This window comes from Sphaeramia orbicularis, unplaced genomic scaffold (genome assembly GCF_902148855.1).
Source record: "Sphaeramia orbicularis unplaced genomic scaffold, fSphaOr1.1, whole genome shotgun sequence".
Classification (NCBI taxonomy): Eukaryota; Metazoa; Chordata; class Actinopteri; order Kurtiformes; family Apogonidae; genus Sphaeramia; species Sphaeramia orbicularis.
Genome location: NW_021941569.1, coordinates 146,813 through 159,657, shown reverse-complemented (window position 1 = coordinate 159,657; position 12,845 = coordinate 146,813). Strand labels below are relative to the sequence as shown.

Below are 12,845 nucleotides of genomic sequence, written 5' to 3'. Positions count from 1 at the left end.
AATTTGAAAAAAACTAAACAAAATGCTGGATCAGATGAATTAACGCGTTCTAAATTCTTTTGTCCAAGTATCAACTGTGTTTCAGCCATTTTTTATTTCACTACAACAACAAAGGCACCTGAACGCAACACACTAGCAGTTCTGAAAGAACCATGATCCTGATGGCCCCTGAAGGCAGCGTCAGCTTCAAACAGTGCAGGACGTTAGTGTGAACCTGCGTATGTGAGGTCAGAACACAGACAGGACAGATATCCCAGCATGCACTGCAGCTGGGACGGCGCCCACCGGTGGTGTGTAGTACGAGCACAGACGGTACTGTTGGGTGGGTTATACGTGACGATGGAGGTCACATGGGTTCAAAGGTCACGACCCCGGCCGCTCAGTCTTCGTCTGTGAAAACCATCGAATCAAACAGAACCTGCAGGTTTAACAACGAAGGGTTAACGAGTAGAACATGTGGGCGGAGCCAAGGAGGGGGCGGAGCTTTCAAAAACAGATTTATTTGGGAACTCTGTCACTTGGTCCATGAAGCATTGAACTATTCAATTCAAATCTCCAAAACTGAAAAATATAACTTAAAGTAATGAAAAGATAATGACATCCCAAAATGTAATGACATATTTTAAACATGACATTCACAATTTAGAATTTGTCGTAAATTTGTTCATTTTACTTGAAAAATGTCATATACACAAAAATAAATACACCAAAACACACCCCAATTTAAAAATCTTCCTATTGGAATTTGAAAAATATATTAAATCTTTAGAATTTATCTATAATAAAAAAAGCTCTAACAGCTTAGATATTTAAAAGCAGCTCTTTAATATTGACTGAACTGTTGCATTTATTTATTTATTTTTGGTAAATCTGTTATTTTTATTTACTTTTTCATACAATTATAAGCTTATTTGCTCAAATGCTTTTTCCTTTTTGACATGTTGTTTGCTTGTTCAAAATTTATGTATTGTACACAAAGGTTTTCAATGAAGTTGGGGAAAAAAAATTCAAATCAATAAAAACTGGATGATTATAGATAATGCTCCTAATGTTCATGACTGACTATTTTCTTTTTCTCTAATGTCCTATTTGTTGAAAACAGGAAATTGAAAAACTCTACATATGGATGTAAACAAAAATGAAGGATTTAATTAAAACCAAATAAATCCGACCAATAGCTGTGCGCCATTACCTAGCCCCGCCCACTTCTTGTACTTCCTGTCACATTAACAAACTCCACATCAAAGCTTTGTTTTCATTGGATAAAACTTTATTGTTCCTGTGGTGACACAATCCTCAAATGCGATTGGCCGGTTTGTGACTACAGCAGGTTTGGCAAATAAAAAAGAACAAAACAATAAACAGTGAGATTCTACAGATCTGATTGGACAACAGGAACTGGGTTCGTCCGACACACTGATGATGTCATCAACCAAACCACAGCAGCTATGCTAACGGCTAACGAAGCAACACGACTTTAGAAAACACACACACACACACACACACACACAGTTTTCAGATTAAACACGGATTCTTTTGAAAGATTTTTGGTCCTGTTTTTTTTTTTTTTTTTGTAATTCAATGTTTGTGGATCGTGAAATGTTGCGAACTTTCGTTAAAGGTACAGAATACTAGACTCATTCAGTGCTCGTTTTAAATGGTTGTGTATTTTACTTTGGCGGGGCAGAGTAGAGTCTGACCGTTTCCATGGCAACTGGACATTTCATTGGATGCGATTTTAATGTGTTTTCGCCACAGAACCCCCCCCCCCCCGCCAAAAAAAAAAAAAAAAAAAAAGTTTATCGCATTTATACGATGTTTTATTTTCAGGTCAGAGTCATGACGAAGCTCTATTCTCATTGGTTGATTTTTTTTTTCTTTGAAGTACGCTTGTTTGTCGTCGTCGTCCGCGTTGGTTATAAATTCAGACTCGTTTGAATTTATGCTGATTTGACGAACACACTTTTAAAATAATAATTTAAAAAAATCAGCCAATCAGAACAGACGATGCATGGAAACGATAAAACTCTGAAAACAGACATATTTTCGGAGCCGTTATGTCGTCACCGTGAGTTAACAACTTCATTATGAACACGTTCGTCACATTTGGACAAAACGAGCTTCGTCGGAACCCGTTCATGTCCACAGAATGAAATAATCGACTCCTGATGCGGTGGATTTTCGCCTGTTTTCGACTCTCTTTCTTTGCGTTTTCCTCTGGACCCGTCCGTGGTTTTAAAGTCTCCTGGACATCGAAGCGTCATCTTCTTGTTCGTTTTTTGTCACAGTTTATTTTTCAGCTCGGACCGACGGAGGAAACCCAGCAGCCAATCAGAGGACAGGGTGTGCGGGTTGTGTCCCGCCTCCTGACTGGCCGACTGCAGAGTCCGTTTCAGTGCGAGGCCCGCCTCCGTGGTTCCTCCTGCTCTCATTGGCTCCTTGTGGCGTCAGTTTTCAGTTTAGCACCAAAATGAACATAAATAGTTTAAAACACCTTCAGTTTGTCTCATAAAAAACACATGATTCAGTCTGTCTGCTCATTGGAGGACGGCAGGAGGGGCGGGGCCCGCGGTCGCCGTGGTGACTACACGTCCAGGATCTCCTCCGCCGTGCCACCGCAGCGCAGCCGGTACCGCCCGGTTCTCCAGCTGATGGTCGGGTCCCAGAGCGCCGACAGGAAGATCTGGACCGCCATGGACTCCCTGATGAACCAGGCCACGGCGAAGTCCAGCTTGGAGAAGCACAGGGGTCCACCCTGGGACAGAACCAGAACCACCAGAACCATCAGAACCAGAACCACGCAACATTTATGAAGACCAGCTGAACAGAACCACGCAACAGTGACCATAATCAGCTGACCAGAACCGATCCAGACATCTACCAGAACCATCAGAACCGGGCCCAAAGCAGGTCCGGTGGTATCTCACCTGGACTCCAGTGAGTTGAATGTAGTCAGAGATGAACCAGGCCAAACAGTGACACATGAAGAACACCATCATGTCCCACCTGGAACACACAACAGTTCAACAGTGACGTGTTTCCATCCTCACGTATGTGAACACTGTCTGGTTCAACGTTTATATCTTCAGATTATTTTACTGACGTTAACAGCTGATGGCTTTCACCTCCATTCATCTATAAATCATATAGAACCAGTGGTACCAGCGGTACCAGAGGTACCAGTGCTGGTGGATGTGACGGCTGGAGGGCGGTACCAGCTCATACCTGAACACGTGATGGGCCGCCCACCCGATGATGAGGCTGGCGAGGAAGCACTCGGACACCGGCTCCAGAACGGTGGCAGGAAGCATGTTGATCCTCAGCTTGGTCCATCTGCAGAACCGAGCCAAACAGAACCAAGTAGAACACAATAAGACACAGCAGAACACGGGGAACCATCAGAACCCATCCTGGACTGAAAAATGGACCTTTAGTAAAAACTGTGGTTCTAGAAGACACATCAGTCGTTCTAACATCTGACCTTTATCTGCCCAGTCCAAACAGAACCTGAAAACCTCCAGAACTACGACTGATTTAAGGGAAATCCAACCCAAACTAAACCCAAGATTAAAGTCATCAACAGTTAAACCAGAACTTCAGACATGTGCAGTCACCTGATCATACGGGACTGGAACTGGCCAATGGAATATGAGCCCGAGTTCTGCAGAGCCACCTGCGTCGCCATGGAGAACTTCCACCCTCTGACGGAACAAACAGGAAGTGATTAGAGTGAGAACAGTACTACCGGGTCAGGTTCAGAACCAAGACTACCGGGTCAGGTTTAGTGTAGAACCAGAATCACCAGGTCACGTGATCTGGGCTGAAACTGAACCTTTACGACAGCCGGACGTTCCCGTTTCAGCCAAACGTCACCATGTTTCCCACCTTAGCTGCTGATGCTAACATGCTAACCTGTCCGCGATGGCTTTGGCCATGAAATAATCCTCTGCGATGTACTGAGCGAAGGCCACCAATCCGCCGGCCTGATCCAGCACGTCCTTCCTCATCAGACACGACATCCCCGTCACACACTTGATCCCTGTGACGTTAGCGGAGATGTAGGAGCGAGGGTGGGACGTCCCAAAGTACACCTGGACAAAGGTTAGCATCTGTTAGCATCATAAGGTAAAGGATAAGATAAGGTTTTACTGAGCCCACTGTGGGGAAATGACACTGCAATACACACACACACACTGCAATATATACACACAGTACAATACACACACACACACTGCAATATATACACACAGTACAATACACACACACACACACTGCAATATATACACACAGTACAATACACACACACACTGCAATATATACACACAGTACAATACACACACACACACTGCAATATATACACACAGTACAATACACACACACACACACTGCAATATATACACACAGTACAATACACACACACACACACTGCAATATATACACACAGTACAATACACACACACACACACTGCAATATATACACACAGTACAATACACACACACACACACACTGCAATATATACACACAGTACAATACACACACACACACTGCAATATATACACACAGTACAATACACACACACACACTGCAATATATGCACACAGTACAATACACACACACACACTGCAATATATACACACAGTACAATTCACACACACACACTGCAATATATACACACAGTACAATACACACACACACACTGCAATATATACACACAGTACAATACACACACACACACTGCAATATATACACACAGTACAATACACACACACACACACTGCAATATATACACACAGTACAATACACACACACACACACTGCAATATATACACACAGTACAATACACACACACACACTGCAATATATACACACAGTACAATACACACACACACTGCAATACACACACACACACACACACACACAATGCAATACACACACACACACACTGCAATATACACACACTGCAATATACACACACTGCAATATATACACACAGTACAATACACACACACACACACTGCAATATACACACTGCAATATATACACACAGTACAAGACACACACACACTGCAATATACACACACACACTGCAATACACACACACACACTACAATATACACACACACTGCAATATACACATACACACACACTGCAATATACACATACACACTGCAATACACACACACACACTGCAATATACACACTCAGTGCAGAGGAAAGGCAGGCAGAAACCATGCACACAGTATTAGCATCTATGCTGCTAAATGCTAGCCTGTGCTTTGTTAGCATGGGCAGGTATTAACCCTATCTTTACAACAGTGTTAGTGCTGACAACAGTACACACCACATCAGATTAGCATTAGCTGTTCCTCCACCAGAGGGTCGGCGTTTGCCACTAACTCTTCCATTCCATTAAATGCGATAAACGGAGCCGTACCTGTTCCAGTGTGGCGGCAAAGCCCTGCCGATCGGCCACATACGGCAAACCATGGACCAATCCCACCTTCTCCGTCATCTGATTGGCCAGATCTGTCAGGGTGTCGGGTTTCACTAGCACACAAACACAGTTGACGTTAGCGCAGCTGTTAGCGGTCCTCAGTTTAAAGTGGCGTTCGTTTGCGTTGTCGTACCTCGGATGCCGCTGTCGCAGATCCACACTAAACTGTACTTGGCCCCTTCGTAGCCCGGCATCAGGTTGTTGATCTTGGGGTTGATCCCCACTTTTTTCCCACCTGAGAATCACAGAGAGCAGTGAACGTTAGCCGCAGATTATACAGTACACAGGTGAGTCACATGACCACGAGCACGTCCTCTTACCGATGAACAGCCGAGCGTCCACGTTGGGGTATTTACCCAGAAGCTTTTTACAGACGTCAACAGCAGGATCGTCCTGATCCTGGACGCAGAGCAGGATCTCATACTGAGGGGGGTAAAAGAGGGGCAGTTAGAGCTGGAGGGGGCAACAACAGGAGGGACGGAGCAACAGGAGGGGCAGGGCAACAACAGGAGGGACGGGGCAACAGGAGGGACGGGGCAACAACAGGAGGAACGGGGCAACAGGAGGGACGGGGCAACAACAGGGACGGAGCAACAACAGGAGGGACGGAGCAACAGGAGGGGCAGGGCAACAACAGGAGGGACGGGGCAACAGGAGGGACGGGGCAACAACAGGAGGAACGGGGCAACAGGAGGGACGGGGCAACAACAGGAGGAACGGGGCAACAGGAGGGACGGGGCAACAACAGGGACGGAGCAACAACAGGAGGGACGGAGCAACAACAGGAGGGGCAGGGCAACAACAGGAGGGACGGGGCAACAGGAGGGACGGAGCAACAGGAGGGGCAGGGCAACAACAGGGACAGAGCAACAACAGGAGGGGCAGAGCAAAAACAGGAGGGACGGGGCAACAACAGGGACAGAGCAACAACAGGAGGGGCAGGGCAAAAACAGGAGGGGCGGGGCAACAGGAGGGGCAGGGCAACAACAGGAGGGACGGGGCAACAGGAGTGACGGGGCAACAACAGGAGGGACGGAGCAACAACAGGAGGGACGGAGCAACAGGAGGGACGGAGCAACAACAGGAGGGGCAGGGCAACAACAGGAGGGACAGGGCAACAGGAGGGACGGAGCAACAGGAGGGGCAGGGCAACAACAGGAGGGACGGAACAACAACAGGAGGGACGGAGCAACAACAGGAGGGACGAGGCAACGACAGGAGGGACGAGGCAACGACAGGAGGAACGGGGCAACGATATGAGGGACGGAGCAACAACAGGAGGGACGGAGCAACGACAGGAGGGATGAGGCAACGACAGGAGGAACGGGGCAACGATATGAGGGACGGAGCAACAACAGGAGGGACGGAGCAACGACAGGAGGGACGAGGCAACGACAAGAGGGACGGGGCAATGACAGGAGGGACGGGGCAACAACAGGAGGCAACTGAACACAACTGAGACCCAAACTAGAACTGGAGCTGCATTTACGTCCACATGAACCCTTTAAGGACTCCCATTAGAACAGGCCCACGTTTATTTCGGCTGGTTGACTAGAAAAGGGTCAGAAAATGTCTGCTTTGCTCATTCTTTTGCACCTTTTTCAGGAACAACTGAACTTTCAGTATCTATCCATTAATTATCATTGGTACATGTAATAAATGTGTAGAAACAATGTGGGTTTTTTATTTAAATTGATCATATTTACGATAAATTCATCGAGGGAGTCAGCTGAGGAGGATCAGACATCTGGGTCTGATCCTCCTGGACTCCTCCCTGAGGAGGTGTTCTGGAAGTGTCCCACCAGGAGGAGACCTGAGGAAGACCTAGGACACACTGGACAGACTATGGACTGGGAAGACTCTGGGTCCACCTGGAAGAGCTAGAGGAGGAGTCTGAGGAGAGGGAGGAGTCTGAGGAGTGGGAGGAGTCTGAGGAGAGGGAGGAGTCTGAGGAGAGGGAAGTCTGGGCATCCCTGCTTGGACTGTTACCGACCCCGGATAAGAGGAAGAAAATGGATGGATATTTATTATGAAAAACAACTGTAAATGTTCATAAAGAAACTTTATGAGATTATAGAAATAAACTTTAAACCATTTTCCATGTGTTCATACATTGTAGTTGGTCTAGACCAGGGTTGTCCAACCCTGGTCCTCCAGGGGGGTCCAGCCCTGGTCCTCCAGATCTACTGTCCTGTATGTATTAGATGTTTCCCTCTTCCAGTCCAAAGGGATCCATCTAAAACATGGAGGATACTGGCCCTGGAGGACCAGGGTTGGACCCCCTGGTCTAGATCACTGTATGTCTATGTTCTTCTTGTTCTTTTTGGTTCTTTTTTCTCATTTGGATCCAGTTGATAGTCTGTGTTCACTTTGGGTCTAGTTGTAGACAGAGCCGCTCATTTCACTGATAAAAACATCCATCAGCCGATTCAAATACACACACTGGATCTGTGTATGAACTGCAGAGCTCTGACTATAGATTTACACATATGTACAAATATACAGACGTTTAGAGAAGAGTTACACATATATACAACTATCAATCAACTATACAAACCACAAAAGCGCAGAGAAAACAGCAAAACTTTACAAAATCACACTAGTAGAACACTCTCAAACTGGACTATCACTATTATATATAATATTTACAGAATTCTCCACTAAAACACTGAGAAAAGTCATACAAATCTTCCATGTCTCTCTCACTGACTGCACTCTGCTGCTCTGAGCCCCGCCCACTTCCTCTACTCTACTGTGTTTTAGACCAATAGAAAGAACCCAATCTGAGCTAACACATGCCCTCTTGTACCCTGGGGGGGGGGGGGGGGGGGTTAAGGGTACCTTGGGGCAGTAAACGTACCTTGGGGTAGTCGAGGGTGAAGAAGGTCTCCAGGTTGGAGATGAGGTTGGGGTCGACGCCCTTCAGAGGCTTCAACAGAGAAACGCCAGCCAACTGAACGAACGACGCTTTGACCTCTGACCTCTTCTTATGGAGGTGAAGACGCCTGCAGGTGGACACAGGTGGACAGAGGTGGACACAGATGGACACAGGTGGACAGAGGGGGACACAGGTGGACACAGGTCATTAGCAGGTCATCTCGTCACACACGTTTGTTGAAGTCGATGGTTCAACGAGTCAAACCGCGACAAATCTGACATTTGTGTTGGTTTGAATTCGACACAAACATATTGATCAGTTTGGACGATTAACAGGAGCTGACAGGACATTTGACAAACAGATCAAATACTTAATGTCTCATAAAATACAACATTTGTCGGAGATAACACTTTTTATGGTTCATCTGTTCATTACCTCCACCAGGAGGTATTATGATCACTGCTGTGTGTGTTTGTTTGTTTGCTAGCAAGATAAGTCAAAAAGTTATGGAGGGATTTTCATGAAATTTTCAGGAAATGTTAATGCTGGAAAAAGGAAGAAATGATTGAATTTTGGTGGTGATCAGGTGGGGGGGTGGGGGCAGATCTGTCTTGGCGGAGGTCTGTGCTCAGAGTGCTTTTCTTGTTCTGTTGTGAATTCAGTTCAACAGCGGAAAACGAGTCAAACACAACGAGCAAAGTCAAACTCCTCCTTTACCTTTTTCCGACCTGCTGAAACTTCACAAACTTTCATTTGGCGGGGGGGGGGGGGGGGGGGGGGCAGGACCTTTGTTTATGGGGGCATCAAACCCCCCCCCCAAAACCAGCCTCAAGGCCTGTTATACAGGGTGACCCAAAACAAAGGGAACTTTTTAACAATCCAATAAAACCAAGAGTGATGGAAGAAAAATATTTGATTCATAGTAACTGAAACTTTAAACCATGCCATTTAAGAAACAATGATGGAATGTTCATGTTTTAAATTCCTTCCTGTAGATGGCGTCCTCCTGTACGAATGCATTCTTGAAATCTGCTGTTGAGATTCCTCACTGACTGCTGCAACATCTCAGCTGGGATACTGGGAATTTCATCCTGAATTCTGTGTTTGAACTCATCCACAGTTCTGGGTCCAGTCGTGTACACTTTACTCTGAGATAGCCCCACAAGAAAAAAATCACAAACGGACAAATCTGGCGATCTAGGGGGCCAGGGAACGTTACCGAATCTGGAGATCACACGGTTACCGAACAATTCTCGCACAGCCGCCAATGGTTACTATGGTTACTACCAATGGTTACTACCAAAAAAATGGTACTTTTTGAAGTGCGTATTGTCAGACATGAGCAGTGGCAGCACTGCGAGACAGTGACCTTGAGCGAGTAAACACACCCCCATTTTAGGAACCACTGGTAGCTGTGCGAGAATTGTTCGGCAACCATGTGATCTCCAGATTCGGTAACGTTCCCTGGCCCCCTAGATCGCCAGATTTGTCCATTTGTGATTTTTTCTTGTGGGGCTATCTCAGAGTAAAGTGTACACGACTGGACCCAGAACTGTGGATGAGTTCAAACACAGAATTCAGGATGAAATTCCCAGTATCCCAGCTGAGATGTTGCAGCGGTCAGTGAGGAATCTCAACAGCAGATTTCAAGAATGCATTGGTACAGGAGGACGCCATCTACAGGAAGGAATTTAAAACATGAACATTCCATCATTGTTTCTTAAATGGCATGGTTTAAGGTTTCAGTTACTATGAATCAAATATTTTTCTTCCATCACTCTTGGTTTTATTGGATTGTTAAAAAGTTCCCGTTTTTTTGGGTCACCCTGTATATTATACAAAAGTAAAATAAGTCTAATCCGACAGTGATGATTGTTTGTATCAAATGTATGGTGTGGTGGTAACAGCAGAAACACTGGGTTTAAACTGGGTTTACCACAGATTTGGACTGGTTTTAGGCTGGGTTTACAATAGGTTTAGACCAGGTTTAGCCTGTACAAACTCTACATGTGTTTAGAATCAGTGAACAGTAAACAAAGCCCTGCTGACCTTTGACCTGCAGACTCAGTTTTCATATGTCACCGTTTCCATTCGTCATAAACATGTTGAAATTCATCCAATCATGACTTAAAGACAGTGATAATAATAATAATAATAATAATAGTAATAATAATAATAATAATAATAATAATAATAATACTATGACTGTAATGACCTGAATCATCAGGGTTAAACTCATCCAGTGTTTCTCTGTCAGAACTGGATGTAAACGGGGCTCATCGTGTCAGACTCTCTCATATTCAGGGCTAAACAGACGCGGATCTAAATGTGACTGTTCAGCCCTGCTCTGAGCTCCGTCTATCAACTGGAACCATCAGTGAACGGTCACCGAAACACATTCAATCAACACCAACAGGCAGCGGCTTTGGGCCAAAAACGGAAACGGGAAACAAGTGGCTAACACTAACCATCCGAACCGGACCGGTGTTGGGTCTGAGATATTGACCCGAACCCAGTTTCGTCTGGATCTGAAACACACGGAGACGCGAAGGGTTAAAGCGTTTATAAACGATTTTTAATAAACGTTTCCAGAGGTTAGACGGGTCCCAAATTAGCGGAAGTACCGACTGACGTAGCTACCTAAAGGGCTAACGGTAAAGCAGGAAAACGCCCCACACAGAACCGGGTCTGAACGGCTGTCAGACCTCCGGAGACTAGCGGAGACTCGGTCTGACGGTGCGGTTCTCCTCCGAACTGACATTAAAATGTGACAAGAGACGGAGATGAAGGCGGAAGCGCAGGCGGCGGGCCGTTAGCCCGTTAGCTGTTAGCCCGTTAGCTGTTAGCCCGTTAGCTGTTAGCCCGTTAGCTCACTCACACATAGATGATGGACATGAGGTGCATCAGCCACAGGACGGAGAACAGCAGGAAGCCGAACACCGCCAGGCCCTGCATGGCCACATCCAGGACCGCCATGCTGCTCCGCGGGGCCGGGGGGAGTAGGCCGACCTCACACCGGCCTCAGAAGACCGAGGACCGACCGGAGGGAGCGGACACAGACGGAGAATCAGACCGGCTGGGAGTGCGACGAGCCCGGCGGAGGTCAGGCCGACGCTCCGGGCTGCGGGTCCGTTCAGAGGGTGACGGGTCCGGACACAGAGAGCAGCTTCGGCTCGGAGATACTGGAGTCCCGGTCCGAGTACCGGAGCAGGCTCAGGGATTGACAGTCAGCAGACCGGCGGACGGTCAGCTGACCAACCGGCGGGGAGGGGCACTTCCGGACAGCTTCAAAATAAAAGCCTTTATTTTCCTCTGAGTTTTGAACATTTGGAAGTTTTAGTTTTGTCTTTTGAAATAAACAGAAATATGAAATTTTGCTGTTGTTTTACAAACATTTATTTCAGTTTAATGGCCAGTATTAAACAGCTGCTCCTGCTGGGTGTACCTAATGAAATGGCCACTCCTTTCCACATATTCTGGGAATGCCCAAAAATGAACCATTATTGGATAGACATAATGATGGGAATTTACAGGATGGAAAGAAAAACTTAGTGTAAATTTGAAGATGGATTTTTTTTGTGTGCAATGGGTGAGATATGTGAAGCCTCAGAGATCTGATTTTGTTGCGATGAATGCATGAATATGAACCCAAAACCCTCTGAAGGAAATACATTTTTGTGTTTTTATCTTTATTTATACATTGATTCTTCTCTCTCAGATCCTGTATGTTAGGACCATGAGCTGCTGGAAATGTTTTTGTTTCGTTTTTTTTTTTTACACCCACTCTCTGGATATGTATAGTTTGTGTATTTGTTTGTTTTTTCAATGTATAAAAAAAAAATCTGAAATCTTTCAATAAAAAGAGAATAAAAAAAAAAAACAAAAGAAATGGCCATGCCATGAATTTCTGTTTGATTTCAGATGTGGTTCAGTGTGGATTTAATGAGCTGGTTTACACTGAAACATGTGCAGACACACTATCAGAGTCTGAATCTCATACACGACCCACAGAAGATGGTTCAGAGTTTTTAGAGCCATACATTTTCTTCATTAACCTATAAATGAATCATCACACCAGTAAAAACTGTATTTCAGTTTGGAGTCACCGTCAGTCTGACTTTTATACAGAGAATAATGAACATGTGGAAGGGACAGGACGTTCAAATGGTCACGCTTCCTTTTATTTGTGGTTGGTTGTTGATGTAAGGCTCAAACCACTTCAGTGACTTCAGCCAGATTTCATCAGACATTTGTTTTTGTAAAAACACCATTAGACGTCACATACGAGGGGATTTGTCATGTGTAAAAAAAGAAAAAAAAAATCAGCTGATGTTCATTTGTCTCTGAATAACCACAGTGAAAGATTTCAGGGTCACATTCAGTCACAAACCACAGAAAAGCATCAGTGGACGATTACTGAACTGTCCGTTAGCCGCTGACTATTCTATTAACGCTGGGAATCGATCGATCCA

The 12,845-nt window shown here is 45.5% G+C and overlaps 1 protein-coding gene across 1 annotated transcript; it reads right to left on the bottom strand.

The window, feature by feature from the left end:
• Window positions 1–1,528: 1,528 nt before the first annotated feature.
• LOC115416136 (ceramide glucosyltransferase) lies at window positions 1,529–11,639 on the bottom strand. Its single transcript, XM_030129856.1, has 10 exons — window positions 11,252–11,639; window positions 8,356–8,500; window positions 5,816–5,918; window positions 5,629–5,730; window positions 5,436–5,548; window positions 3,913–4,091; window positions 3,615–3,701; window positions 3,226–3,333; window positions 2,928–3,006; window positions 1,529–2,755 (listed from the first exon to the last, which is right to left on the bottom strand). The coding sequence occupies exons 1-10, from the start codon at window positions 11,347–11,349 to the stop codon at window positions 2,585–2,587; spliced, it is 1,185 nt and encodes a 394-aa protein (XP_029985716.1). The 5' UTR covers window positions 11,350–11,639; the 3' UTR covers window positions 1,529–2,584.
• Between the last annotated feature and the right edge of the window lie 1,206 nt (window positions 11,640–12,845).

What these genes read in the sequence shown, in the direction of transcription:
- LOC115416136 (XM_030129856.1), bottom strand. Translation starts at nt 11,349, where the DNA reads ATGGCGGTCCTGGATGTGGCCATGCAGGGCCTGGCGGTGTTCGGCTTC. An exon ending in GGACGCTCGGCTGTTCATCG is followed by an intron (nt 5,731 to 5,815) that starts GTAAGAGGACGT and finishes TGTGATTCTCAG; the next exon opens with GTGGGAAAAAAGTGGGGATC. An exon ending in GCGGCCCATCACGTGTTCAG is followed by an intron (nt 3,007 to 3,225) that starts GTATGAGCTGGT and finishes TGTGTGTTCCAG; the next exon opens with GTGGGACATGATGGTGTTCT.